The sequence below is a fragment of the Cheilinus undulatus genome, linkage group 9 (genome assembly GCF_018320785.1).
Source record: "Cheilinus undulatus linkage group 9, ASM1832078v1, whole genome shotgun sequence".
NCBI lineage: Eukaryota > Metazoa > Chordata > Actinopteri > Labriformes > Labridae > Cheilinus > Cheilinus undulatus.
The window spans coordinates 27,186,663-27,214,247 of NC_054873.1; the positions used below are offsets into that span (position 1 = coordinate 27,186,663).

The following is a 27,585-nucleotide window of genomic DNA, read 5'->3' on the forward strand; positions in this document are numbered from 1 at the left end:
AGGGGCATTTCTGTGCAGTGTTTGAATTTTGTCCTGATAAAAGTGTGGGTCTTTTTTTGTCTCTCCTGCTTCCTCACTAACTCCATATGTCAGCCCAGTAAGAGAGACATCAGGGTAATTAAAGGTGACAGGAATGAAGTTTCAATGCTGGTGTGTCAAAAAGGAACAAAACTGCAAATAAAATATGTGCTACTGCAGCTGTAATCACAAAAATATACCTCATGTTTGAGTAGCGTCCCATTCCCTGCAGCAACCACCATGGGGCTGAGGGGCGTGAGATGGAGAGGTAAGCGGGGGGGGTGGATGAGGGGGGACGGGGGTCGGGGAAAGAGGTGAGTAAGAGATGAGTCAACAGTCCTCCACTATAAGATACTCTGATGGAGCCTAAGAGTGGCATACTCAGAGACACCAGCAAAGGTATGGTCAACTCTTCTCTCCATCTCACTCAATGACTTTCTTTAACTCTTCAGTTTTGGTTTCACTATTATGATCAGAGTCAGTCCATCTGAATTCTTTATTTATGTCTGATTATAAATAGATTTTGTGATGTTTGAATGTTGGATTTATTTGTAACAGATAACAATGGCAAATTTTGTTGCATATAGGTTGTGTTTTGCAGCTTAAGTTTGTTTCAGGAGTCTTTCCATGCTTCTATGGGCACGTAGCAACTCAGTGATCTTTGTACCTGTGACACAGTCTGAATTTCACAGGTTTCTCTAGACTAAACCAAATATTTGCTGCAACAAACAAACATACTGAGTAAATTACAGGAAAGAAGCGTGTTTGTAGATAAAAGGATGACATGCTGAAATGAACTCATGCCTGCTGTCTTAGAGAGATGACCCAGCAATGAAACAGCAGATGGGTGACTGATCTTTACAAGAAGCAGCTAATGATGCCAAATTTTCTTACTCTTCCAGGCAGAACTTTTAACAGGAAACTACAAATATGCACTACAATCCAGCAATTCTGTTTTCTCTGCTGCAACTTGTAAGCTTGGGGACCAGTGTTCCTTTGCCATCGGACATGGTGAAGATGAAGGCAAAAGTGAAATGGATGACTGAACAGCTGGTGATCAAGCTCACCAGAAACTTCCGAGTATGATATTTATGATGGCACAGATTCTGAAGTGTTGACTGAAGTTGGTTTATTTTTGACTAAATGATGCTTTTTCCATGTGCAGGTTCTTGATAACGTCACAGTCAATCCACCTGCTGATACGGTGGATGGACTTTCCTCCATAGTGGCCACCTTGGAGGGTTATAACAGCGTGATCTCTGACAGCCTTGATGGAGTCACCCAGATCAAGACTGAAATTTCTTCGCTGGCAGGTTTCCTCTCTCGGTGGCAGCAGGGACACTGCAGCGAGCAGCGACCAAAGCCCTCGGTACCTGGACCGCTACAAGAGCTGCAGAGCCGCAAAGAGTTCATTCACACCGTGAGCAGGGAGGCTCTCGTGAGGGTGAAGGAGTTCCTCAAACTGGTACTGAAAAATCTGGATCAACTTGAGACTTGCTGAAAGACTTGCTTTACAAACAATACTTGAGTTTTGACTTTTTATAGCCAGAATGTGAAGTTTACATCAGAGCTGTCTGAATTAGTATCCCCCCTGACTATGTTGGACTATTTAAGGTAAATGTATTCTTGAATATGCACATATTTATATACCTAAATATTTATATATTGCTTTAAGGAAATGTGTATTTTTTAACTGACATCTATTTTGCACAGCATTAAGTGTTGACTTAAAGGAGTAATTATCTGTAAAAAGGTTACACACAAAGATAAATCACACAAACAAAAGTCTGTAAAAGTTTTAAAAACTTTGGTTGAAAATTATGAATTTTAAAGTACTTTAGAAGCAGGAACAGCCTAGGATGAAGCACCACAATGAGCTTTAACATCATCTCCTGAAATCCCTGAAAACCAGATAAGTACTTTCCAAAAATAACAGCTGTGTTTGAGAATTTCAGGGCCAGAGAGAGCGAAGGGCAGCCATGATTGCAGGTCAATATCATTTGCTCTTCCAAAACTGCCATGTACATCTGAGGATGATATTTTGTATATTTTTGTACAGCTGCAATAACTTTTACTGTTTGATTCAAACTTAATAAATATTTGATACAAAGAAGTTAATATCAAAGTTTGTCAGTGTTGTATGGGATTTGATATTATCAAGGTTTATGTGTATTTTGGCATGGTTAAAAATTTGCAGGTGTTTATCTTGTGGCACAATGTATGTTTCCAGTTCATGAGTGGGATATCTAGGGTTATAAGCATATCATTAATTCATGTTATACAAAAACATTTCAAGAGATACATATATGACAACTGCCAAAATCAAACAACTCATCTGTGAATTTATCACATATGGATTTAATATAAAACTGCAACATTCACAATAAAATACAAAACCAAGGGTTCTGGTGTATTTTTATAAAAGGTCATGTACATAAACCATAATTATATTTAGATTATTCAGTTTCATGTTGTAATAAAAACTAAGCATTAGTTTTGAACTGATGAAAGAGAGGACGGGGAGAATTACAGACTTTAAATGACAGTGAAGTCTGACACATGGGCAACAAATCCTGTACAATATCACAAAAACTACATGACACCTAAGGGTGTCAAATACAGAGGACCTCTCTTTCCACTCCCTCACAAACACAGCAGCACACAAAGCGACAGAATTAACTGTCAAACCACTTGTTTCTTTTCATATTGGTGCTCTTGTCACTGTTACCCATCAGTTTCTTCTTGTACTGCTCCACCAGGCTGTCAAAGCGGTCCCCGTCCCTCCTCTTGAATTGCTTCTTTGCTGGTTTAACCTTCTGGAAAACAACAGAAAGACTGTCATGATGTGTAACGGGACAAACTTATAGACCCCAACAGATTTATTTTGCTATTGTAAAGAAAACAAAAAAACAGTATTGGCCCAGTTTGACACCTGAAAATCTTCTGCAGCCCATCAAATCCCTGAATATAAGACTTAATAATTTGTGTTCATATTCTTATTTCATAAGCAGAGAATTTAAATGCAAATGCTTTAGTTTCAGACATTAAGATCACTCGTTTGTGGTGTCACAGTAAAATTGTTGGGACGGCCATTTATTTTGTTTTGATCAGCATCTGCAAAGTCACTTAAATTTTCTTTTCTCATATTCGTCTCGGTAAACATAATTTGTGGCCAAGCAAACTTTTTTCTTGTAGCATTAACGTTTCCAAAGACACTTATGAATTCTAAGCAAGTAAGTGGCACTGTTCTATGTTCAATGGAGTGTCATGGGTTAATCCAAAACCAGTTAAACTGTGACATTGGCTCCATACATCAGATAAAATAAATTAATAAAAAGTGGCATAAGTTGACATTTCTGGATGTTTTTTTGTTACTACAGAAACCTATAATAGTATGTTTGTTTTGATCATACAAAGCATGGTTAAAAGTGATTTAAAATGTAATACATGTAAAATGTAATAATACATATAATTTTCTATGTTTTTTTTTTTGTTTTTGTTTTTGTTTTTTTTATTGTAAGTGACCTCTGGGTCCCACCAGAGGGCCCTGGCACCATACTCTGAGAAGCACTACTTTAGATTAAAGGCTGCATTTTACAACATAATTCTTCAGAAGTTACACATTTGGAGATAGTTTACCATTTATTAAAAATACTTAAATGTTCAAGAATGATATAAAAATACTTAAAAAACAAGTTCTTCTTACAATCCCACATTGTTACTCTAGCAATCCTTATCTGCATGTTATCTGTTCCAGACGCAGACTGGCAACAAGTATTTTATAAACTGGGCTGCAATCCAAATCAGTAGTCTTGATTTATTTTGTAATGTTAAAAGATAAGAAAATTCATGGCTGATACTCTGTTGGGCTTTAGTAATCAAACATTTGTATTTTGGAGTATATGTTTGATTTTTGGGGGTGGGGAGGTGTTATTTAGGTGTAGTTTTGTATTTCTGTTTTATTGCATGTGTGCAGCTCTGTGTCCTCTCCTGCAGTGTTGAGTGTGTGTGAGTGTGTCATTGGTCATTGAAGAAGAAGGTGCTGCGGCTGATTGGATCTAGCCCCTCCTCCAGCCTTTAAGTCTCAGCTGTACACTCTGCTCCCCCCTTAACCAGCCACTTCCAAAGAAGCCAGCAACTTTAGCTTTGTGACTCTGTGAATTGTGTGACTTTAGTATTTATACTTCGAAATTAGATTTGGTGACTTGGTGCTTAGCTTGTCATTGTTAAATTATAAATTTGTGAACATTTGTATAACTTCAAGCTATTTGCAGCAGAGAGTAAGCCGTTGGTGAGTTTGTTGTTACTCATATCAAGGCAGTTAAACTGCAGCTTAACTTTGCTATACTTGCAATACTGGCTTTCTTGGGATTGGGTTGAGTGGAGGCCACACATTGTGTTATGTCCAGGTTCCCCTAGACTGAGACATTGAGACGTAACAATTGCAATGCTGCACTGCTAAAAAATACCTATCATGCCAAGATTTAACAGTTCACTTCAGGCTGCTATTGCATGTTCCAGTATCATTTAACTAAAACACACCATATCATAAAAAAGCTGAATTCCATCAATACCTTTTTAAATCATTGCAGCATTTATTACTGACTGGCAGACTGACTGAATTTCATATTGCAGGCTGCATTTCAATGATTTCGGACAATTATGCTTTGCAAAAACTAACCAACTAATGACTATGTACCTACATATCTACCTAGATATATTCAGCCCTTATACTTTTCACCATAAAAACTCCTTTAAACCAGCAGCCTACGAATGCTTTTTTACCAACTATTATTTTGAAGAACTGTGTATTGATAAAGACAGATCTAGAGTGTAAGTGATGCAAAGTGGCAACAAAGTTACCACTGTGGTCAATAAAAAGAATGGCACCATCCTTAATTTTTCTAAATGTAATGTTGTATGAAGGAACGCATTCGTACTTCAGTGATCAAAACTCCAGTCTTTAAATTTGTCAAATAGTCAAAGGTATTGGTGTGGGAATCAGGTAGAAGAAATGCCAAACACACATTATTTTCTTATTTCTTATATATTGCCAGTAACTCAGTTTAAGATATTGTAACACGTATTATTTTCATTTTTTTTTTATGTCTAAACATGACTGAGAAAGATTTGAAGAAAGATTACTATAAATGCAGTCGGTGATGCCAGAGTGACACATTTTACAGTGACTACTAAAACTACAAATGGCAAATGTACCTCCACTGACCCTGCTGAAGTATTATTTCAAGCTTTTATCCAGTCTCTTTGTGCCTGAGAGATCCCTGGTTGTAAAATGTCCAAAGTGCTGTCAGCAGCAGTCAGTTAAAGGCCATGTTAAATACAAGTGTTTTTTTAATTCTCAGATGTTCCTGTGTTAGACCGATAGATTAAAAACTGTCAGTAGCTTGTCTTTGCCATCTCATTTTCTGCTTATATGACCAGAGGTTACAATTAAGCATACAATACAATGGTAAATAAGTATTTACCTGGTTCCTTTGCAGCGTGGGCTTCTCCCTCTGCCATCTCTGACGATCTTTCCTGCTGGATCCAGGCCTTCCTTTATTTGGTGGTGGGGCCTTTTGTTTTCCTTTGTCGCGTGCTCTGAGAAAAAAAACAGTTCAAATTTGGTTAATTTAGCTTTTGTTATGTTACAGGGTTTTATTTTGCATTTGTAACTGTTTTAAATGGCACCGTCAGACCAAAGGTCTGTTTGGATCTGAGAGGATAAATTTGGTGTTGAAGTTGATTGTAACTGGGGGAAGGAAGAAGTGCATATCACCGAGAACTGTTTTTACAATACATCTTGCACATCCAGTATCAAAGAATAAAGTGCCTGTAAAAAGTATTCACCTCCTTGGATGTTTTACCATTTTACTGACTTTATAAATCAAACACGGTCAACATAATTTAGCCAAAACAACTGCAAACCTCTCTTTAATGTCAAAATGAAAAGAGGTTTCGAAAAAGCATTCAATTAAATTTAATTAAGCAAAAATATCTTGTGTAAAATAAGTGAATGCATAAATACTGGCCCCCTTCAAGTCAGTATTTAGTAGATGCACCTTTGTCTGCAACCACAGCACCAAGACTGTGTGGATAGGTCGCAATCAGGTTTGCAAATCTGGACACTGCAATTTTACTTCATGCTTCTTTGCAAAACTGTTCAAGCTCTGCCAGGTTGCATGGGGGTTGGGCAGAACAACCCATTTCAAGTCCAGCCACAAATTCTCTATTGGACTGAATCCTGGGCTTTGACTTGGCCACTCTGGAACATTCACCTTTTCATCTTTAAACCGTTTCTTTGTAACTTTTTATGTGTGCTTTGTGTCATTGCTTTGCTGGAAAATAAATCTTCTCCAAAGCTATAATTCACATATAGGCTGAATAAGATTGTCCTCCGAGATTTCCCTATATTTTGTCACATTCATTTTATCCTCTACCTGTACAAACCTTCCAGGGCCAGCTGCCAAGAAACATCCCCACAGCATGATGCTGCCACAGCATGATGCTGCCACAACCGGGCTTCTCAGTGGGGATGCAGTGTTTGTGGTGATGTGCAGTGTTTGGTGTACACAAAACATAGAACATTGTCTGATGGTCAAAAGCACCATTTTGTCTCATCAGACCAAGAAACTTTGTTCCACTTCACCATGGAGTCTCTCTTTTGGTGAATGTTAGTTGAGATTTAATATGAGCTTTCCTCAACAGTGGCTTTCTCTTTGCCAATCTCCCATAAAGCTCTGACTGGTGAAGAACCTGAGCAACAGTTGTTGTATGCAGAGTCTCTTCCATCTCGGCTGCTGAAGCTCGTAACTCCTTCAGAGTAGGTCACTAAGACAGAGAAGATGTCTTGGTGGCCTCTCTTGCTAGTTTTCTTCTTGCATGATCACTCAGTTTGTGAGGACAGCATGATGTACAGTGCTCAACAAATTTATCAGACCACCACACAAAGTAAGGTTTATGCCACAGCTGCCCTACATTAACAGCACTGGTAAAAACTGGTAAAACCAAAATCATTTTTTATGTTTCTGCAATGGTTAATACACCAATATGTAGAAGCTCTTTAACCCAAATGATATTTTTAATGCTAAAATAGAATTATTATTGTTGTTATCCATGAATTTTCAAATTTACTGATTTACAAAAAAAATGAAAAAAAAGTAAAGCACATTATTACTTCTTGATTAGTATGTCAAATGATAGTTATTTACTTGCATTCCTGAACAGAAAAAATAGTTTTAGTGGTTAAATGTTATGTTTGATTCATTTCTGACTTCTCAAAGAAGCCCAGTGAGCCGGCTCAAATTTGGGTATAAAAAGGTGAATTCAGTTTGAAATTCCTCATTCCTGTTCAAAATGGTAAAATGTGGAGAGCTAACTGAAAATGAAAGAGTCCGCATTAAAGCACTTCATGATGCTGGATGGTCTCTGAAACAGGTGGTCTGATAAATTTGTCAAGCACTGTATATTGACCATGGCTGATTTATTAAGTCAATAAAAGGGTAAAACATTTAGTGCATACATAGGACTAATAAACTTTTATTAACTCGTATTAACTTCATTACATCAAAGACAGCCAATTCACATACATTTAGTAAATTGAACTTCTTTGAAATCAAAACTTAAATGGGTTTTGCTGTTGCGATTCATCTGCTATAGAAGTAAGTGATACTAAGTGAAAAATGAAAAGAGAAAAGAGGAAAACTGTACCTGATTTTGGGACCACGGTGGGAAGGAAAAGGTAACACCTTTTTCCGTTTCTTTCCATTTTCCAAATCTACACGCTCAACCTCTGCATTGGTCTGGAAGCCAAAATAGTTTCTATCTTTCCTCTGGTGCTGAGGAGGAGCTGAGAAATAGAGAGAGAAAATCAAAGTTTACAAAGCTTAAATGGCTTCAAAAAACAAATAAAGTAAAACATGGTGTCAGCCATTTTTACACAATTAATCTGTCTTTTATGTTTTTAAGTAGAAAAAAAACATTATATGAATATCAGTAATGCTTTCATACCTCTCTGGCTTTCGCTCTGCTCCGAAGAGGAATGTACTTGATTTCCTCCTTTTTTAGGTCCTTTTCCATCTGCTGCTGTGTGAGGTTGAGGTTTGGCTCCTCCTTTATACGTTTTTGAAAACTGCTGCAGAAATATCAACACAGGGTAAGTTTTTGTTAAGAAATACAAGCCATTTGGATTTAAGCTAGTTTACTTAAGTGTTACTCCCAAATAGGTCAAAGCAAACACACCTTGCTTTTCTGTTGTCGGATTTCTTTTATTTTTAGTTTCCTTGAATCCTCCAGAGAGAACTCAACGATAGGTCTCTGCAGGGTGACATGAAATACAGTTTAGGTTGTTTATATATCACACATTTTCTTATGTTCGAGGACATCAAAAATGTAAATATTCACAGTTAAAGTCAAAGATGTTCTGCCAAAAAAAAAAAAAAAAAAAAAAACTACTTTTACATCACACAGTCAAAAAAAAAAAAAAAACACAAAAAGACAAATAACAATGTTGGCTTTTATGTACTCCCATGTAAAGCACCTTGTTTGGTCCAAAGATGTCAGGGTTGTTGTTGAGGTACCGAAGTGTGTTGAGAGTGTGCTCATGCTCCTGGAACTGAACAAAACCATAACCTAAAGATTGTCCCATCACCTGACCCTTCTGAGGCTTCTTGTCATACATCACCCGACACTAGAAGAAGAAACCAGAAAGGTCACACACAGACTACAGGAAAATTGGAAGCAACAGCACCCTCTACTGGGCAAACAGAAACACTGCTTTAAATGACACTGCCATTTTTAAATAAACGTTTTAAAGAAACTTAAATGGTAACAATAAAGATGTCAGCACATTTAGTTCAGTATTTCAGTGCACCATGTTTGTTACCTCTGTGATGCGGACTCCCTTGCAATCTTTCACAGCTTGGAGGCAGAGTGCTCTGAGCTTTTTATTGTCCACTGATTTGGGCAGGTTATGGACACAGAGACGAGTTTTTGACACAAACACATTGATATTCTGAAGTTTCGTCCTCTTTATTTCTTCAAACTACGTAAAACAGAAAAAATAAATACATCAAAACAAGGAGGGACAGTTAGAAAGTAGAGTCATCTTTTTTTAAAATGAAGAACATCTTTAAATGTGGATGTCAAAAATGTTACTGGAAAACTGTACTCACTCTGGTTCTTTTGCTCATGTCTGCTTCTGGCACACCCTCGGCAGCCTTAGTGCCAGCACGGATCACTGAGGGTTGCAGTCAAAAGCAAACAGTACTCAGTATTAAAGTAGATTCAAAGACATTTTATCAAAGAAATTTCACAACTAAACTCTTCCATTTCTTTCACAGAGTTGTTTTTGAAGATGGGTTGGGATTAATCAAATATCTTATCTGGTTTTATTTCTGACTATATTGAAAAAAATATCCCACATCCAGACAACATGCATTAAATGTAATATGTTGAGTTAAATCAGTTCTTGAAAACTGTGTAAGATGTAAGGCTCTCTAGCACAGCTGCACAATATGCATCAACACTACAATATATAGTATGCATTTGCTGAAGTCATGTAGCTTGCAATGCAAATTAACAATGTCTCTGCTCTGCTTTTTCCTACCAAGGGTAATTTTTTGTCTTCAACACAATCATGCCTGCAGACACTTATCCTTCATTTGTATCTGACACAGCTCCAGGACATGAATTTTGACTGAGCCTCTACCATGTGTTTCTAAGCGTTTGCTTTTAGTTGCTACACCTGAAGCCGTATACAGCATAAAAATGTGGGAATAACAGAAAGTACAAGACAGAAAGCTTTTGTCTTGAGAAAGCACCTTAGCAGGGCTGGCCTCACAGATTAAACAAGCCTTTATAACAACATAAAAATTAGGGATTGTAATATGACTTTAATCTCTTTTGAAAGGATCACTGTATTTATGCACTGTCAATAAAGGCTTCTATTTTATTCTTAAGGAAAAACATGTCGATGAAACTTTACTCCATCATTAAAATCTTTCTTCTTCTCAACATTAGTTTCACTTGCCGACAGTCTGATGAACCAAGTGCTGCAAAATTTGAAAGCGGTGTCTAACTTTAGGAGGAAGGCTAATATCTAAGTAGTATCATTACCATATGGAAGTGTTTATTTTGGCAGAATTTTAAACTTAGGTCCCACACAATTTTAAACCTAGGCCATCTGTACCGTGCCTGGGCCTGTTTGAGCCTAAAGTCCAGTATGTTTGACCAGTGTGACTGCATTCGTTCCGTACTTGGACACAGTGCGCTTCACGGCCCTGGGCACAGAAGGACGAGGTAGGCCTAGGCATGGCACAGATGCAAATGAAGGAGCACAAGCACAGGAATGTGACTTAACGTGAAGTAACAACAAGAGAACCCACTATAGGGTGCACAGAGCACACTGTCCTAGAGAGAGCGTCTGATAGAGACGGCAGGATTTTTTCTAGAGAGATGGAGAGAGAACTATACATTTTGTCTCACTGAATTTCAACAAGTTACAAAGATTTTATTAGAGCTAAAGAATTTACCTTCGCACAGCTCCACTACTACCTCGTTCTGATCCTAGTCCTGTCCACATATCTGACCAGTTTCTAGCAAAGTCAGGCTTTAACAACTGTGAGAGTTTTTTGGTTTGTGAAATAAAGCTTCTTCCCCTGATTGAGGCACACAGCAGCTCAAAGGATAACAAACACCTTTCATCCTCCGTGCGTAAAGGAGAGTCTGCCAAATACGAAGGCAAGTGTGTGCTGGCCTTTCTCTCATGGCTGATTTAGCCTTTCTTATTATAAAATTATAATGCCATGCTATCATCCACTGAATTAATTTACGTATGATTCTATTTTATGTCATTAAGAAGTGAAATTGTGGTCTTGTTCGTGGATGTTTAAATGGAACATCGTTGATTAATCCTGTGGCATTTTTCACTTCCAGCTCTCATCAAATGGTTAACATCGCTCTCATCGTGGTAAAACATTCTTTTAACTGAACATTTAATCCTGCTCTGGACACAGGCTGTCCTATGACATGAAAGCTTGTTTGGTGCAGCGCTGAAAGGCATCCAAAACTACGCAGAGAGATGGCACAGTTCATGGCACATGCAGGAATGCCAGGGGGATTCAGATAGTACACGGACACGCAGAGGAATGACTGACTGCAGGGGCTCATACAGGTTCAAAAGTCATGGTTTCATTTAGCAGAAGTGCTTGGAACTCCGATCAGGCTAAAGATTGTATGCTGTAGTGAGGGATAACTCTCCGCTGTGAATCCCCCCCCCCCATCTCTCTCTTTCTCTCCTCACTGGACTCTGTATAGTTAAACGTAGCCTACTGATCCCAGGTCTGGTGAAATAACTATAAGATCAGATAGTATAAATCTGTTGCTATTTTACAGCCCAAAAAAATCAATTATGTATATTGAGTCATCAACACCTATTAATTCATCAACAATGGATGCTGTGTGAGGACATTGGAGCGTGACACTAACATTTTAGTCTCCTCGACAAAAACTAAACTTACCTCATCAAAGTTGTCATCATCAAAGATCCTTTTTAAGCTTGTCTTGTCTTGTCTTCTTCATGGACTAACATTTTTAATCATAGTTTCAGACTACAAATTTACTCTGTATAGAGGAATGTCTTAGAGCATTTGTCTGCTGTCACTTTTTAGCGGTGCAAATCGTAGTAAAAAAAATATATTCCTATTTAATTTTTTATTAACTAAGATCTGATAGACAGGATTGACTGGCATTTAAAAAGAGGAAAATGTAGCGGGTTTACTCACAGCCCTCTCTGGCGAGGTACAGGTTCCTGGTGCCTGTTTCTACTTTCACTTTGTTAACTTTGAGTTTGGCAGCATCTTCTCTGCTCACCGCTGCCACAATAAACAGCTTTCTGCCATCCACACGAATGCCACCATTCTGCAACAAATAGCTTATGTTACAACAAAGAAATGACACTACATTTACACAAATTACAGGATTTAATACAGTAAAAACATGCATAATTTTAAAATACCTCTGCTTCATCCTGTGCTGCAGCTATGCATTTGTCTGCAGCTTCTTTAGTCTTAAACTGAGCAAATGCACAACCTGAAAAATAACAAACCCCAATTTTAGTCCTTCAAGCAAAAAACACAAGGAAGGTAGTCACACTTGAGTGTTGCTTCTTGACCTTTTGAATGTTCTGTTTCTGGGTGGACAACAATCTTTATGTAGTTGAGCTCTCCGTAGCGAAGGAGAACTTCCTCAAGACCCTCCTCCTCTGTGTCAAAGGAAAGGTTCCTAAATCAGACAGGAGTAACATGAACAAAAATGTCAAAGCCACAAATGAACAGAAAACGTAAGGATGATCAAGAGGGACAGAAAGACTAATGAAAGCAGGTGTAGGATCCCGACTCCTGAGAAAAATGATTACAAACCTGATGAAAACTGTTCTGCCTTCCTGTACATCTGATGGGAGAAGTTTCTTTGGTGTTTTCTTTTTCACTAGAGATATAAAAATAACAGAAAAGCAGCTCAAAAGGCATGCCTGTAGCAGATTTTTAATCATTTTCCCCATTAAATGCTGAAATAATGGGAGTTAGAAGAAAATTTTGACCTGTTTGGTCATCATCATCCTCCTCATCCTGACTGTCGTCTTCATTGTCACTATCATCCTCGTTGTCATCATCATTATCTTCATCTTCATCATCATCATCATCATCATCATCATCCTCCCCTTCCACACTTCCTTCTCCTCCTTCCTGAGACACATCATCATCATCCTCTTCACTGTCCTGGTCGTCACTGTCATCTTCATCTTCTGATTGAGATTCCTCTTCCTCCTGCACAGCTGGTTTTGCAGTGACTCTGGGAGAGATTTCCACAAAAGCAAACAGGTGAATTTCTTTTTATTTCCATTTAGGTGGCATATTGACTGAGGGACACAAATTCTAGTCCATACTTCCTCTGTTTAGGTGTTGCTTGTGTTGTCTCTTCCTCCTCTTCTTCAGAGTCACTCTCTGTGTCCGACTGTATGGTGTTTGTCTCCTCAATATTCTTATTTGCTGACATGCAATAAAAACAGTTATTATACTAATCTTTATGAAGAGATGTTTCTTATAGTGACTATTAACAGCCATAAAGTGCTGTGTAGCTCAATGATGGGCAATAAGCAACAAGTAGATGTTATTTATTTTTAGAAGAAAGAAATGGAAACTTGCTTGCAGATGTAGATTGCTGTGTGGCCATGAACTTGTCCTTGGGCACAGCCCAGTCGACGGCTACCTGTCGGCCTGTCAATAAATAATACCATAAAATTAGAGACACATCATGCAACTTTTAAAACGGTTGATTTAGTCCATTATTTAGATATGATAAGTGTTTCTACATTGTATGGATCTCAGTCACTGACCTTTAATCTCCTTTAGGTTCATAGCATTAAGCGCTCTTGCAGCCTCAGACACATTTTTAAAAAGGACAAATGCAAAACCTCGCATCTTCCCATCTGTACAAAGAATAAAAGCATAAACATGGCTAACTCAACAAAAAAAAGAGGGTTACTTTCTGTGAATTACAGGATCCAGTACAGTGTGAATCTTACCTGGTTTGAGAGGAATTTTTGACTCAAGAACGGTTCCAAATTTGGCAAAAGTTTGCTTCAGATCATCTTCTGAGCACTACAGTCACAAACAAAAGGCAACACAATTAATGAACTACTTTCACAGCACAGTTGAAATTAAAGTTCAGATTAAAATATTCTTGTGTCACAATTCAGAGCAATGTAACATTCTGTACCTTAAAACTTAGATTCCTTATGATGAGTCTTGACTTTAGATTTTTTTTCCTAAAGCCTTTTGTTTTCTGCTCGTTGTCTTTAGGTGGCGCTGTTTCCTCTTGATGTCCTAAATAGAATTTTAGAGATAAGTTATCAAGCAAATAGCTCTCACAATAGGCATTTTGATTTTCATACTCACCTTTTTTCTTCTTTTCTTTTATTTTCTTCCTGGCTAGTGAAACAAAAAGTTTCTTTCCATCGTAATCTTTTATTTCTGTCAAAGCTCGCTGAGCATCTTCCTCCATTGAATATGTGACATAGCCAAATCCACGGCATTTTTCTGCGCCTGAATAAAGCAGAAAACATAGTTTTGATGTGCATACTTTAATTCAAGTGCAACTACAAACTGACTTGTTCCCAATAACACCGTAAAAAGTCGCTGCACACAAATACTAACAAGCCAGCTGTGTCGTCAATATAGTCTTTCATTAACTATTTCTAAAGTCATGACAAAATGGAGTGGGATATCTTACCTTTCTCTTTGACGACAAAGCATTGCTTTACCGGGCCAATTTCTGAGAATATTTCCTCCAGGCGTTCATTTGAAGCTGAAGCTGGTAAAGATTTAACGAATAAGGTTTGCGCAGGCATGGCTGCCACAGTTAGCCAGCTAGCTTGCTAGCTAGCTATAATACTTTGAAATTCGCTTCTAGGGCTCAGAAATGACTCACAAATGAGGAAATGTCAAACTACGAATTATCACACAATCCCGTTAAACGGAAACACGATATCAAGTGCTCTGTTTTAACACCACAAGCTTGTAGATCAGATCGCATGTTTACATATGTGGGCGGCCATCTTTAGAACTGAACGGAAACGGCGTCACACCACGCCTTCTGTTCATTCGACCAATGCCGCCGCCTATGGGCTCGGAGGTGTCATGTTTCGGTAACCTCAAGTTCAGTTCTTACAAAAAGAAGAAAAAAGTTATTTTCTTTTCTTTTATTTGTATAATCCAAATTACAACCAAAAATTTAGATAATGCATAGACAGTTCACAACAACGAGAGGAAAGGTGCCAGTCAGTTATACAACATAGAAATAATACAAGAGAATACCAAATCAAATTGAATGGAAATCTGGTATCCAGCTAATTATTGTGTGCATTGATAAAAATACACTAAGTTTTAAATGCTTGTTTGTTTGAGATTTTTTTCTGCATATGTTTTTATATCATTAAGTAAGAGACCAAAATTGGGCTTTTTATCAGGCCATTTCATTTTATGGATATGGTTTGGTTGTTCACTATGAATCAATCTGATGAAGGTCTGAATAACGCAAGGTTTGGTAGTGCTGCAGCAAATCTTTGAATTATGCTGAAGAAGTGTGCTGGAGTGTTTTGTGTTTTGATTGTTAACTTGTTTCTTATTCACTGTCCAGGTCTGCAAAAGAAAAATGTGCATTTTTGTCGCTTTGATAAATAATTTTAAGTATTTTAGTAAAAATATCATGGTTATCATTTAGGATGGACCCTATTGTTGCTAGCCTTCATGCAGCCTTCACTGCCTGTATGCAGCACATATTAATATTAAAAACACATTCATGGAAACAAATTAAACAAGAAAATGATCAACCAAGAAAAAACATTCTTCACATTTAGGTTTAAAAGCTTAACAGTTAAATAAAAAAGGACTTCATCTGCTGTATTGTTTGAAGAGCCATTATAAGATTTAAACAGTCAAACCTAAACCAGTCCAACCTGTTTTCTGTTTGAGATTTGTCTTCCAGAGAATGGCAGCATCAGAGGAGGGAAGTTAAGCCTCGGGGTGAAATTTCAAGCATTAAGTAGTAGGTACAATCTCTGTATAATAAATAAGACTGTGCAACAAACAATAAAGAAGATGGTAGTATTTTGTATATCATTCATTGATAAATATGAGAATTTTAGAGAAGGCACTATAAACCTTTTTCTGTCTGTAAGCACTAAATGGTACAAAAATGTAAAGTTTTTGATAATGAAAAGTTCAATGATTATAAAATAATGTAAACTTTCACATTTTTATGTGCTGCTTTAACAATGCAACAATCAGGTTCAGTTCAACATGAGAGCAGATGTAAGGCACTGTACCTCAATATTTCTGAAACACAAACAACATGGTATTTTAATGGAGGAATAAAGAGAATTGTCTCCTTTTTTCTTGAAAAACATGCAAAGGGGCTTTTTACCGCAGTCTCCGTTAACTGTAACAATCAAAGTTTTAACTTTTATACATTTTTAGTTGACAACCATGGATCTCCATATCAGCTAAATCTGAAGTTATTCATTCAGTGGAGAACTGAAGTGGAGAACATGAAGACTTGTCTAACAGTGCTGAGGAGATCACATTTCACTCACAGAGGGCATCAAAGATCCAGAGGCCAAAACCTGTCAGTGACTGTTTTTACAGCCAAACTTACAGAACATTTGACTTTCATAAGTGTTTGAGGATAGAGAGTGCAAACTGAATATCTTTGGTTTTTTGCACTGTTGTTCCCAGTAGTACACTTGCAAATATCGTTGACTTACTCAATTTGTCTGCCTGCATCGTAAATCGACCAACTAAACTTTTGCGTAATTAGTAAAATATTCAAGTATTAGATCTCTCTCAGAGTAGGTAGTTTCAGCAACATTACCACATTTAAACAAACATTTGACATCAAACAGAACAAAAAGTTCAGTTATTATGGCATTGTGCTTCAAAGAAATCATCCTACAGTTTGGCCTTCAGTGGGGAGAAGTGGAGTGAGTTTAAAAACATGTTGAGGGTTGTCAGATACTCCTGTGGGTGCCGTTTCAGGTGACCTGCATGTGTTGAATCCTCCCATTTTTTTGCCGTGATGTCTATGCCACGCTTCCGCAAGTGATCTATCATATCCTCCATGACTTGTGGGTCACTCAGTACGTCGTTCTCACAAAAGAAAAACAAAGCAGGAGCGGTGACGGGCGTATTCCAAAATGCTTCAACCCCTGCATTGAAGTAGTCTATGGTTTGACGTTTGAATGTGCCAAAGTAGAACAAGCTGGCATATTTTACCAGTGGCTCCAAACGAGGGATCAAAGTTTTGCCAAGACCTGTAAAGAGAGAATAAACACATTTTATTAATATGTGCTCAAAAAAGGCTCTTGATCATTCCTGTCAGTTGAAGAGTAAAGATGCAATTGTGGACCAGTGAACACGAATGTGAAGAAAACATGAATGCTATGTTCAAAGTGTACTGACCTGTAGCCATTCTGTCCACAGAGCCCACCACCAAGCTATCATAAACCTGGCCTTTGATCCTCTGAGTGAGAGCCTGATATTTCTGCTTGTCCTTGGATACATTTACCAGCAGCTGAGCAAATGTGTAGCCACCAATAGAAAAGGCATGGACAAGCAGCGGGCGGGACACAAAGCGATCACTGTGGAGTAAATCCAGCAACCTCTTCCCATGCTCAAGACCCCAGCGGGGCCACAGGAACTCTTTAGCCTGGAGTCAAACAAGCACAAACCTCTCGTCATAAACAGAAATGCTGATAATTCATAGAAGCACAGTGAATTTATTCCTCAAATACATGAATAATGAAGAAAACATCTAAATCAAAAGAAAGGTAAAGGCCTCTGTCTACAACCGCCATTTTTTTTTATCAGGGCAGCATTAAATCTTAATACAGCACCAATGAAATCAAGCATTTTTGCACTCAGTGTCCTGAGGGGAAAAAGGCAGGACTTCTGAAATTAGCTTTGCCATCAATAATGGGAGGAGGAGGGGGGTACTAAACTTGGTTTCATGTTTCTGCAGGTACAATACCCAGGTCCAGAGCTGCTAATGTCAGGGCAGGATTCCTTTTCATTATATTCATGTTTTCTTGGTGATATTTCCTTAAATAAGGAAAAGTATTAACCACACAGAGATATTTAAAAAAAAGACTTGATGGATATAACCAAGGAAAGTAAATGTAGACATTTATAGTCTAGTAACAATAACCAGCAGTAAGAAGCACTCTGAAACTGTGGTTATGGGCACTACCAGCACAAAAATTTGACTATTGACACAGGCTGTAATGACTGTTAAAGTTTGAGTTTTACAGGACAGATGAACAAGCTGATACTTCTTTCTGTTTGTTTTTTTATTTGGATCCAAACCAAAAGGAAAAATATTTACAGGCATATAGAAATGTACATTTAGAATATAGAAAAGCACCACAGTCTGTACAAGCCATTACATTTGGAGAGAGAATAAAAAATGTATTTTAAACAAATCAAGAAGGTTTAAGTATCCATTAAACTTTACAATAATTTCTGCTGAACAAAATAAATATCCGCCACAACACATCAAAACAACAGGTTAGGATTTAAAAACTGCAAACAAATATGCGCATAGTGTCTTACAATAGTGTTCTATATGATAGATAGGTTTTTATGTTAGTCAGTAATAGTGGTAAAGAATTTCATGTCTTCATTGCTCTGTACTCTATTGTACATTTCATGAAATTGGTGTTTGCTTTGGGTAGAGAAGTGTTAAAGTATTGATTCAGGCACCATTTAGGCACCAGTGACATAAATTAAGTATTAATTTAGTACCTGTATCAAAAAAACCATGATAGCCAACCCTTGTTGCCAGCAGTAATGAAGCAGTCGCCTTGCCCTCAACCTTTAGCAAACTGATACTACGGTGCATGCTGTTGATGTTAGTGTCATACGGACACTGTAGTGCCAGTCATGCTCCTTGTTTTGTATGAGCTGCTTAAATCTTTTTTGCAGCATTAGCTCATACTATTTGACAATTATCAAGCTGTCAGAGAACAAGAGTATTCAAACAAGTTTTAAGTCAGAGGTGAGGAATTTTCTGAATCTCCTTACTACAGATTAAGATTTGAGCAAAGGTTTACTTAGATCAGTGGTTCTCAACCTTGGGATCGGGGCCCCCTTTGGGTCCTCCATCATAGGACTGGGTTCAAAAAAATCGATTCTCCAATTCAGATTGATTTCTTTTTTTAATCTGATATTGATCCAAAAAAAGTCAAAAGATCAATCTTTTAATGTATGCCTTTTATAGTACACACCTCACAGACAGCAGACAGACAGATCAACATTAAAGCACCACACTGTATGCACTATGTCTGACAATGTGACTGTTACTACTTCTACCACATTATAAGCTTCAGTGTAATTATACATCATGGACTTTATCAAACTTAGTCAAAAATAATTTATCAAATTTACTTATATTTATTTATTTACCAACAAGAGTTTCAACTTGGACATGCAATAAGTGACTTATCTCTGTAAAAACAAATATAGTGGAGCCTGGCAGCGCTGCTGAAGGAACCTCCAAATTTGACTGTATTATGGTTTTAAACACTACAGATACAGAGAAACTGGACAAAAAGACCATATCCAGGATGGGCCACATAGAGGTAAAAAGGTGATGTAAATATTACTAGTTTAGGGTCAATTTTTATTGCAAATCCTGAAATTTTTAATAATGTTCCTAGTTAGAACATTCTTTGTACTATTTCCAACTTAAGTTCTCTGAGAATTTCTTAAATGTAGAAGCAACATAGGTTTTTTACTAAACTGTCCCTACATGAATCGATATTGAATCGAAGCAAATTGAATTGAATCGAGAATCGAATCGGGACCTCGAGAATCGGAATCGATTCGATTCAATTCAGGAAATCAGTGGCAATACCCAGCCCTTCACAATCGCTTACAAATTTCTCCCAGTATGAGACATAAAATGAATCCTCAAACCTCACCTTTGTGTCTGAAATGTAAAATTTCTGTTGGAACCTTTTTTCATTGTGTGGCTCTTTCCTAAAAGGCATACAGGATAGACATTCTACAAGATATGGAAAAAATATCTGGTAAGGTTTTGGATTTGAATCCTCTTTCTTTACTATTGGGATACCGAAGCCAAGATGCACTTGTTGATACCTGCTCAAGCAGACTTTATGATATCCTCATGTATGCTGTAAGGAAGAACATTTTCTTGTCATGGATAAATCATAAACCACCTTCCAAGGCAAACTGGCATAAGATAATCAGGGACTAGTTTCCCTTAGAATACCAGACCTGTTTAATTCATTCTACAAAAGGGCGCTTTTTGAAAACATGGACTCCATACCTTCGTTTCTCCAATTCCACTGTTGCTTCAAGCAACTACTTTGCTTGTCTGACCATGGACACTGCCCCTGTGAACTGAAATGTACTTTTGATTTATCTTTCCTTATTGGTATTTTGATTTGTGCACTTTTTATGTTTATTACTCTTGCCCATAGTGATTGTATGGACCAATGTCCCACTAAGCTGTTCTGATTTTGTTCTTTCCTTGTTATTTGTAAAAGGACAACGACAAAACTCAATGAACATACTTGAGAAAAAAAAATTACACTGTTGCCACTTTACACCAATTTTGTCAAACTCTAACCCCTTTTCATTATTTTTTCCCACCAATTTTAACACATTTTTGCCATTTAACACCTATTTCTGTCAGATTTAAACTCTCTCCACCATTTTTTTCTGCCTGTTTTTGCCACTTCTAAACCAATTCTTGCCACTAAAGCTTAATGTTGCCTCTGTTGGCCAACTATTACTACTATTAACCCCTATTTACCACTTTTTACGCCCATTTTTTTCCTACATTCCACCTTAAGATATGCCCATTTTTGCTAGTTTAACCAATGTCTGCCAATATCTGCCTATTTTTTCCTTTCTCAGGTAACCCTTTTTGCTAGTTTTTTTTAAATCAATTTTTTATTCCATTTCACCAAATTTCAACCCATTTTTTCCAATTTAAAGGCATTTCAGCCACTTTTTAACTCCCTTTTACCACTATGTATGCCCATTTTTGCCACTTTAACCCTTTTTTGCCATTTATATCTAATTTTTGCCATTTCTAACCCAAATCAGCTACTTTTAAAATCCAATTTCACCGCATTTTCCACCATGTTTTTGCCATTATTAACCCATTGTATCAATTTTAAAACCTATTTTTGTTTTTATTTTTTTCACAAAGGGCATTTACATTTATAAGAAGGCTATTTACTACACAAATGATGATAAAAAGATATTTTTTATTTGATCAGAATGGTTATTTTTTCAGGTTAAATATGAAATATGGATATCATAACTTAACTTTACATAGTTTTGTTGGCCTCCATGGGCCCCCAGATTGGCTAGGTGCCAGAAAGCTCTTTCATTTATCCCCATTATGGGCAGCCTCGTCTGAACATGACTACTCTAAATTGTGCATGGCTGTGTTCAACCACCTTCAGGTACAGTGGGGGTCCCCGATCTCTGGCACCTTTATTTTGAGGGTCATGGGCTGAAAAGGTTAAGAACCCCTGACTTAGATAAATCCCATAGTACTATTGAGTAAGAGCAATATTACATTTAAGGTCATGCTTTAGTACTGAATATCAGCATCAGATGCTGATATTGAGTACAACGGCACACCCTGTTACCATGCAGTAATATGATTGTAACACATAAATTATGTGCTGTTTACTCTTAAATGTATGTTATCAGCACTTACCTCACTCTCCACAACAAGCACATCAAAGCCGGTGTTGAAGTAGATTTCACAATACTTGGCCAAAGCTTGGGGGCGAGATCCCAACCACGGCAACATCACCATAAGAGGTTTATGTTCTTCAGAGGCTTGGCTCTGGCATCCTGGGACCGGGGATGCTAACTCCTTCATATATAAAGTGGTATTCTTGCTGAGTCGCTGGGCTGTAATGCCTCTACTTAGGGCTATCCTGCCCAACATGCCGATATTTGCTGCTGTTAGGCTAGTCAAGGTGATGATAGGAGTGTCTGCAGATGGAGGAGTCAAGAAAAGGAAAAAATACCATCATATAAGTCTATAGTTTTAAAGGCAGCCAGCAACACATCCTCCCATTTGCATACGAAAGCATTATGGCTAAATAGCGCCAATTGTGTAACACGCCTTGTTGTTTCGCGTCAATTGTAAACTTAAGCTAACTCTAAATCTAGACTAGTTGACAAAGACGTTCCCATAACCTCAGCGTGTATTTACTCCTGTAAACGACGCTAAACTTAACGTAAACACACGAACATACTTCATAGAGTTAAGTCGCTGACATACCGGTAGCTACATTCCTGCTACATTTAAGGAGGTTCAAACTGGGGCAGTGTATACACATGCTGAAAGGACATCATAGCTAGCTTATTTAGCATATCAGTTTAAACGTTGCCGTCTAAACTTGAAGTATTTCGTCTCGTTAATCATCGTCTACTTCTTGTTTTCAGGCGGTTTGCTTTTGCATAATAATCTCATATACTTCATTCTGTTCATAAACGGAGTGACTTACCAGTCCAGTGATGCTCCTGTCAAGCACATGGAGAACAGTAGAGTAAAGGTTAGCCTACTAGTTAAGGACAAATCATCTGTCAACAACGTCAGTGTTATTCCTGTGTTGAAACTTATCGACCAGTCTGTCCTCCTCTGGTTCCCTCCTCTGCTTCTTCAGCTGAGGAGGAGTGTGCTAACCTCAGTTGACTGTCAGGGGGAATCTCAGGCGAACTGCTGCCCTCCTTCGGAAATTAGCAATACTTGCCTCGAATACAAATTAGGGCTACTTGACACGAAAACAGAGGAAATGTCAACCTAACCCCAGCCACGCAAGTGATAAAAGAGAGAAGCACGGTAACATAGTCTGGAACAACACCAGTCTAACCCGTATGTAAAACAGAAGTGGGATATTACGCAACTAATGTTTGGCACGGAAGTGTTAACACTGCTCCAGACCTAACTTCTTCTATTAATATGCTCTATGTTTTACTATGTTTCACTCATGTAACAACAGAGGGCTCTCTGTCTGCCTGTTTGTCTCAGCAGTGCAAAAAGTGGAGCCCCAAGAATATAGCACTGAAGTAAAACAGAGTAACTAAAATTAGAATTATAATGATAGAAAAAAACCTACAACTACAGGTCTAAAACTCTACTTAAATAAAGGGCAATTAATTAAAAGTTTACTAAAAGTTGTTACATTAGTTCTTGAAACTAGAAAGTTGTGATTTTTCCTTCATGCATAAATAGAATGGAATATGAATCTCCAAATAGATTATTTAATTAGAGCCACACACTGAAAACATTACCTTTCTTAATTCTCATGAAAATCATCTGGTACCACTAAGACAGACAACTGACTAGTTTCACAGTGTTGACGGAAAGATTGCACATCATATTTATGTCATTCTTTGCTTAATTTTGTGAAGAACAATACTTGCCCTTAACTGGTGGCCAAGGAAGAGCAGGGGGCAATCCACCTTGAAGTACTGATGTCCCAAAAAAAATTAAAAATAGCCAGAAAAGTGCTGTCTTGGATGTCCCTATAGTAGATAGGTCCAGGGGGCCCTCTCAGTGGATCAACTCAATAAGGGAGCCCTCTTATTTTGGGGTTTACCATTCCAAACAATACCATAAATATAAAGATAATATAGAAATATCATTTAAAATATATATGCATAAAATTTCTTCAGTGTAAATAAAAATATGGTCATTCAGTGATATTTATGCTGAAATCAAATACTGTTTAAAAAATCCCTAAAAATGAAAGTCTGCACATGACTATTCTCGAATATGCATGACTGTGTTCAATAATAGTTCACCCGTCTTCAGGTATGGTGGGGGTCCGCAGTCTCTGGCACCTTTAGTTTTGGGAGTTGTTTGATGGAAATTTTGAGGAATGTGGGCAAAACATGACAGTGTCCTCCAGGAGACCCTTCCAGTGGACTTAAAGACCCTGTAAAGTGAAATCCAAAATTTGTGTCTTAACACACTAAATATGTTGGAATTTGGTTGCTGTAAACATATGAAAACACTGAGATCTACATGTGACTAAATTTTGGATTCAGTCACATATAGGAAGTTTTTCAACTTTTTCCTAGCTGGGTTTATTTAGGGCAGGGCAAATACGTGGGCTGGGGAATGACCCCGCCCTTCTCACATAGGGGTTCATCTCAGTACAGTCTGTTGTTAGCTGACGGTACTGCCTTTATTGCAAGTTAAGTCAGTTAAATGCTGTTTTTTTGTGAGGTAAATTTGCCAAATCTATCAGCCACAGTGGCCTTTGGTAGCATATAACAGAGATTTAAGCCATAAAACAGGCATTTTCTCTTCTCTGGACCAGAGCAGCTGGGCTCTGATCATCAGATCAATGTAAGGTCAAGGGGCAGGTTAATAATGTGAGTGCTTTTCTCCCTTCAGGTTGTAGTATTTTTAAATTTGGGAGGATCATTTTTTTCCTTGTGGGAGTGGCTTCAGCTCATTCAACAGACATGCCCAAATAATCCTGGAGCAGATTTCACTGCCTCATTTTTCATGATTTTGAAGCTTAATTTAATAAACCTAGAGATGTTTCATTTGACTTCAATTAGACCTGGTGGTTCACAACACAGTGATCTGTCATACAACAAACATAAATACAGATTTAGTTTCACTTTACAGGGTCTTTAATGATAAAGTGTCCTCTGGAGTGCCCTCTAGTGGAATAAAACTGATAAAATGCCCTCTGAAAGGAAACAAGTTTAACAGTGGAGAAAATGCAGTGAAGGGCCACAAGCTCCTTGCATTAAATAAACTTTTACTGACATTGTCCTGAATTTTAAAATAACTGGTTAAATAGTCAATAATTCCTTGTCTGTTTTATTTTTCAACCAAGGTGCGGTTGGTAAAATCACATGATAAAACAGCATTTAATCTGAGGTCAACTAATTTACTATGAATGAATGACCATTTTTTGTTTGTTTGTGCTCTTTTTATTATTTTTGCTCCAGTCTCCAAAACATGAGTCCACCACTGTCCAGAACATACTTTAGTAAAGTATGAGCCACTTTTTGAAAAAGTGGCTCAAAAAGTACAGAATAACCTGCCTTCTTAATTACAGTAATAGGAGTAAATGAAATTACTTTCCACCCTGACATTTATCTATGTACTTTCATGATTGTTAGGCCTATAGGCTATCCATTAAGTCTTAACAAATCAGAAGTGTCCCCCCTAAATACTATGCATAGGCCTAATAGAAAAGTTTTAAATGGTAACTTAATTAACTTACTATTATAATACTATTTTATGATCCAGTGAAAAACTTTCAGTTTGAGTGGATTAGGCCAACCCTGTGGACAAAGCAGAACATTTAATCACTTTGCAGATAAGAAACACGGCATGCCAAAGTAGTGTTTCCTGAGTAAATAGCCTGTGTCATCCTGCTCCTTTTTGGCCTCTGACATGGACCTGGCAGCAGAAGTTGCAAGTATTAAAAATTGATCAGTCCAGTATTACAGAAATAGATCATTATCCGAGCAATCTTAAAACACCTGACAGAGTTTTAGCATTGCTCTACAAACCATAGCAGCTGACAGTGGTCCTTTCTTTTCCCCCATTAGCCAGCCCACTTAGATTTGTCACCTGATTATTGCACTAATTTCACTACTTTATTATTGCATTAGCTTTAGTTTTGCAGTGGTCTCAAGATTTCTCTCCCTTACTTATAAAGTCATAGAGCTGTGCATTTGTGTTTTAAATGTGTAGTAGTCAAACAATAAAGTGTAATATTCTAACTTAAAAAATCAGGGCTCTCTATGAATACATGTTTTGAGGACTCACTATAATTCACTTTGTTCTATCCTAACCAGAGCCTTGCCTTGTTTTCCCCCTCCTCTTTGCTTGTGCAGCTTTGTTTCTGTCTTGCCCTGACTTCTCATTCGCAGCTGGACCTCTGTCCCCTGCTGACTTTGTCATGTTAGAGGATGACTAGTCCAAACAGAAAGCATTCGCTCAATGAACCATAATAGTCAGTGTGAGGCGGCAATAATTTGGCCATGTCCCGCTCTGAGCTCATATGTTTGGCCTGTCATTGTCTCCATCCAGTCCCTTTAGTTACGGCTGGGTTGGTGGTTTCCTGTGTCCTCATCAGACGGTGGGTTAACCCCACCCACAGGGAAGTTCTTATCTTCAACACTGTCTTTCAATCTCTGTTGGATTGATCACAGTCTTATGAGCTAAAGAATGTAGATAGTGGTTTTTGTAATGGGAAGATGAAATTATGGATACAGCTGGCACACCTCTCATCATTGCTGGCTGTTATATTTGCTTTTACAGCCAGAAATATTCTTGGCATGCAGAGCTGCTCTAAGTGCCTTTGTAGTTTGTGCTAAGTATATGTTAGGTAGACTTGCCTGTGATAAAGTTTGACCTGTATTTTTAAAGAACCAGCATGAAAAAATCCTACTCACTAAGTAATATTTATTGGAGACTTCACGACAAAACTTTAAAGTTTCTTACATTAGACAAACACAGACAGCATGTAAGTGTGACTATGCTTTCTCCCTGACTCTACATGCATTCAAAGGTATGTGGATCAGTGTCTATTTTAGAGCTGTCCTTGGGAATTGAATTAGGCCATGAGGCTACTGGATTTCCCCCATTGGGTTGAAACAGCACACGAGGACAAGCCAGATAATCTTAAAAAATAAAGAAAGTGAGTTAAATAGCCCCATAACAGAGACATAATTCACATCAGGCCTCAGCGCGATAACACACATACGGAATGAGCATAGTCACGAGTTCTAATTTATGACTACAAGTCAGCAATTCTTTTTAGAAAATGCATCCGTTTGGCCAAGAAGAATCAGATTCAGACTTTATCCATAGAGGGGCAGTTCAGTTTCCCATTCTTATGAGACAAAATAAGGAAACAAACACAGTCAAAGCAGCACAGAATCATAGCTTTAGTCAAATGCACCCACATACTCTTCTATTATTCATGAAGAAGAGCCATCTTTATCTCCTGTTTGTGAGAGTTTCAAACAGAGTTATGGCTGCTTTAAGAGTGAGAGCTCAGCATCAGCAGTAAATTAAATTCAGTAGCAGGTATTGATCTGTGGCACTAGCTAGATTATAGCAGTGTACTGCCTGTTTGTTAGTTGTTTGAAGAGCCCTTAAAACATTAATTTGTTCCTATTTCCTCCCATTTTCTCTTCTCTTTTAAACTCATCTGAACATCACACACTGTGAATAACACAGCAGAAGAATGGTTGTAAGCGTATGTGGGAAGCAGAGGCAGCTTAAATCTTTCTGTTCATTATACAAGAGAATACAGAGTGGTGTGAACGAAACCTTAAACTGAAAGGATTGGGATTGTGCAAACAGTCAAACCCTCAGTCAGACCAATGCAGCGGCAGAGCGCTGGAGCAGCAGGGGTTGTGACGAGGAGGTGGGGTCTGTCCCGTGTGTTGACTGTCTGATGGAGAGGAGAGAGGCACTGCACAGTGAGTATGAAAGGACACAGAGTGCTACGCTCAGAGAGAAAGACAGACTGCAGGCATGCAGCGACACAGAGCAGCATGTATGTTTAAAGAGGCTGCTGCAGAGTGGGCTACTGATGAGGTAAGAAGCTGAAACAAGACATGCTAAGAGATAGCAGTCAGCCACTGCGTCTCTTCTCTGCTATAATGAATGAATGTTTGCTCTGTTATGTATATATGTTGTAGGGGTCTTGTGTTTGACAGATAGCATGTCTGATAACCTCAGCTGGATACTTTGCATACACTGTGCAGGGATTCAGTCAATCTAATGATGATATCCTAGCAACATGCGCATCAGTTGAGCTGCTGCACTGAAATGTGATCTACCTCTCTTCTTTCCTCCAGGTGTATGAGGCATGACACCTAAAGAGACCCACAGTTAAAGATCTGTAAAACATGTGATTGGACAAAAACCTCTTATGTCACATGACTGTGGTGGAGTTGGAAGACCCTCACC

At 37.9% G+C, this 27,585-nt stretch overlaps 3 protein-coding genes across 5 annotated transcripts; 1 reads left to right on the forward strand and 2 right to left on the reverse strand.

The window, feature by feature from the left end:
• Positions 1-397: 397 nt before the first annotated feature.
• On the forward strand, positions 398-2,131 carry LOC121515458 (leptin-like). The gene is made up of 2 exons (XM_041796241.1): positions 398-1,098; positions 1,184-2,131. The coding sequence occupies exons 1-2, from the start codon at positions 949-951 to the stop codon at positions 1,517-1,519; spliced, it is 486 nt and encodes a 161-aa protein (XP_041652175.1). The 5' UTR covers positions 398-948; the 3' UTR covers positions 1,520-2,131.
• A 225-nt stretch (positions 2,132-2,356) lies between these two features.
• On the reverse strand, positions 2,357-14,626 carry rbm28 (RNA binding motif protein 28). 2 transcript variants are annotated; one of them, XM_041796240.1, is made up of 20 exons: positions 14,308-14,626; positions 13,974-14,120; positions 13,795-13,901; positions 13,601-13,676; positions 13,412-13,504; positions 13,221-13,292; positions 12,962-13,064; positions 12,617-12,867; positions 12,438-12,504; positions 12,191-12,300; positions 12,035-12,108; positions 11,802-11,937; positions 9,192-9,256; positions 8,903-9,061; positions 8,558-8,707; positions 8,260-8,334; positions 8,029-8,149; positions 7,729-7,867; positions 5,505-5,619; positions 2,357-2,834 (listed from the first exon to the last, which is right to left on the reverse strand). In XM_041796240.1, the coding sequence occupies exons 1-20, from the start codon at positions 14,423-14,425 to the stop codon at positions 2,694-2,696; spliced, it is 2,319 nt and encodes a 772-aa protein (XP_041652174.1). In that variant the 5' UTR covers positions 14,426-14,626; the 3' UTR covers positions 2,357-2,693. The 2 variants fall into 2 exon arrangements, with proteins under 2 accessions (XP_041652174.1, XP_041652173.1); XM_041796239.1 differs by having other exon boundaries at positions 8,029-8,152.
• Positions 14,627-14,779: 153 nt separating this feature from the next.
• On the reverse strand, positions 14,780-22,481 carry si:dkey-5i3.5 (uncharacterized protein LOC565091 homolog). 2 transcript variants are annotated; one of them, XM_041796306.1, is made up of 5 exons: positions 22,312-22,481; positions 22,133-22,148; positions 21,331-21,614; positions 17,034-17,280; positions 14,780-16,885 (listed from the first exon to the last, which is right to left on the reverse strand). In XM_041796306.1, exons 3-5 carry the CDS (start codon positions 21,565-21,567, stop codon positions 16,524-16,526), a joined length of 846 nt encoding a protein of 281 aa, XP_041652240.1. In that variant the 5' UTR covers positions 21,568-21,614; positions 22,133-22,148; positions 22,312-22,481; the 3' UTR covers positions 14,780-16,523. The 2 variants fall into 2 exon arrangements, with proteins under 2 accessions (XP_041652240.1, XP_041652239.1); XM_041796305.1 differs by lacking the exon at positions 22,312-22,481 and having other exon boundaries at positions 22,133-22,298.
• Between the last annotated feature and the right edge of the window lie 5,104 nt (positions 22,482-27,585).

Excerpts from the sequence above, each read along its gene's own strand:
- LOC121515458 (XM_041796241.1), top strand. The coding sequence starts at position 949 with ATGCACTACAATCCAGCAATTCTGTTTTCTCTGCTGCAACTTGTAAGC. Across the intron at positions 1,099-1,183 it reads AGCTCACCAGAAACTTCCGA|GTTCTTGATAACGTCACAGT; the intron begins GTATGATATTTA and ends TTCCATGTGCAG.
- rbm28 (XM_041796239.1), bottom strand. The coding sequence starts at position 14,425 with ATGCCTGCGCAAACCTTATTCGTTAAATCTTTACCAGCTTCAGCTTCA. Across the intron at positions 13,505-13,600 it reads AAAAATTCCTCTCAAACCAG|ATGGGAAGATGCGAGGTTTT; the intron begins GTAAGATTCACA and ends TTCTTTGTACAG. Across the intron at positions 12,109-12,190 it reads AGAAACAGAACATTCAAAAG|GTTGTGCATTTGCTCAGTTT; the intron begins GTCAAGAAGCAA and ends GTTATTTTTCAG.
- si:dkey-5i3.5 (XM_041796306.1), bottom strand. The coding sequence starts at position 21,567 with ATGTTGGGCAGGATAGCCCTAAGTAGAGGCATTACAGCCCAGCGACTC. Across the intron at positions 17,281-21,330 it reads TGCTTGTTGTGGAGAGTGAG|GCTAAAGAGTTCCTGTGGCC; the intron begins GTAAGTGCTGAT and ends GTTTGACTCCAG. Across the intron at positions 16,886-17,033 it reads TGTGGACAGAATGGCTACAG|GTCTTGGCAAAACTTTGATC; the intron begins GTCAGTACACTT and ends CTCTCTTTACAG.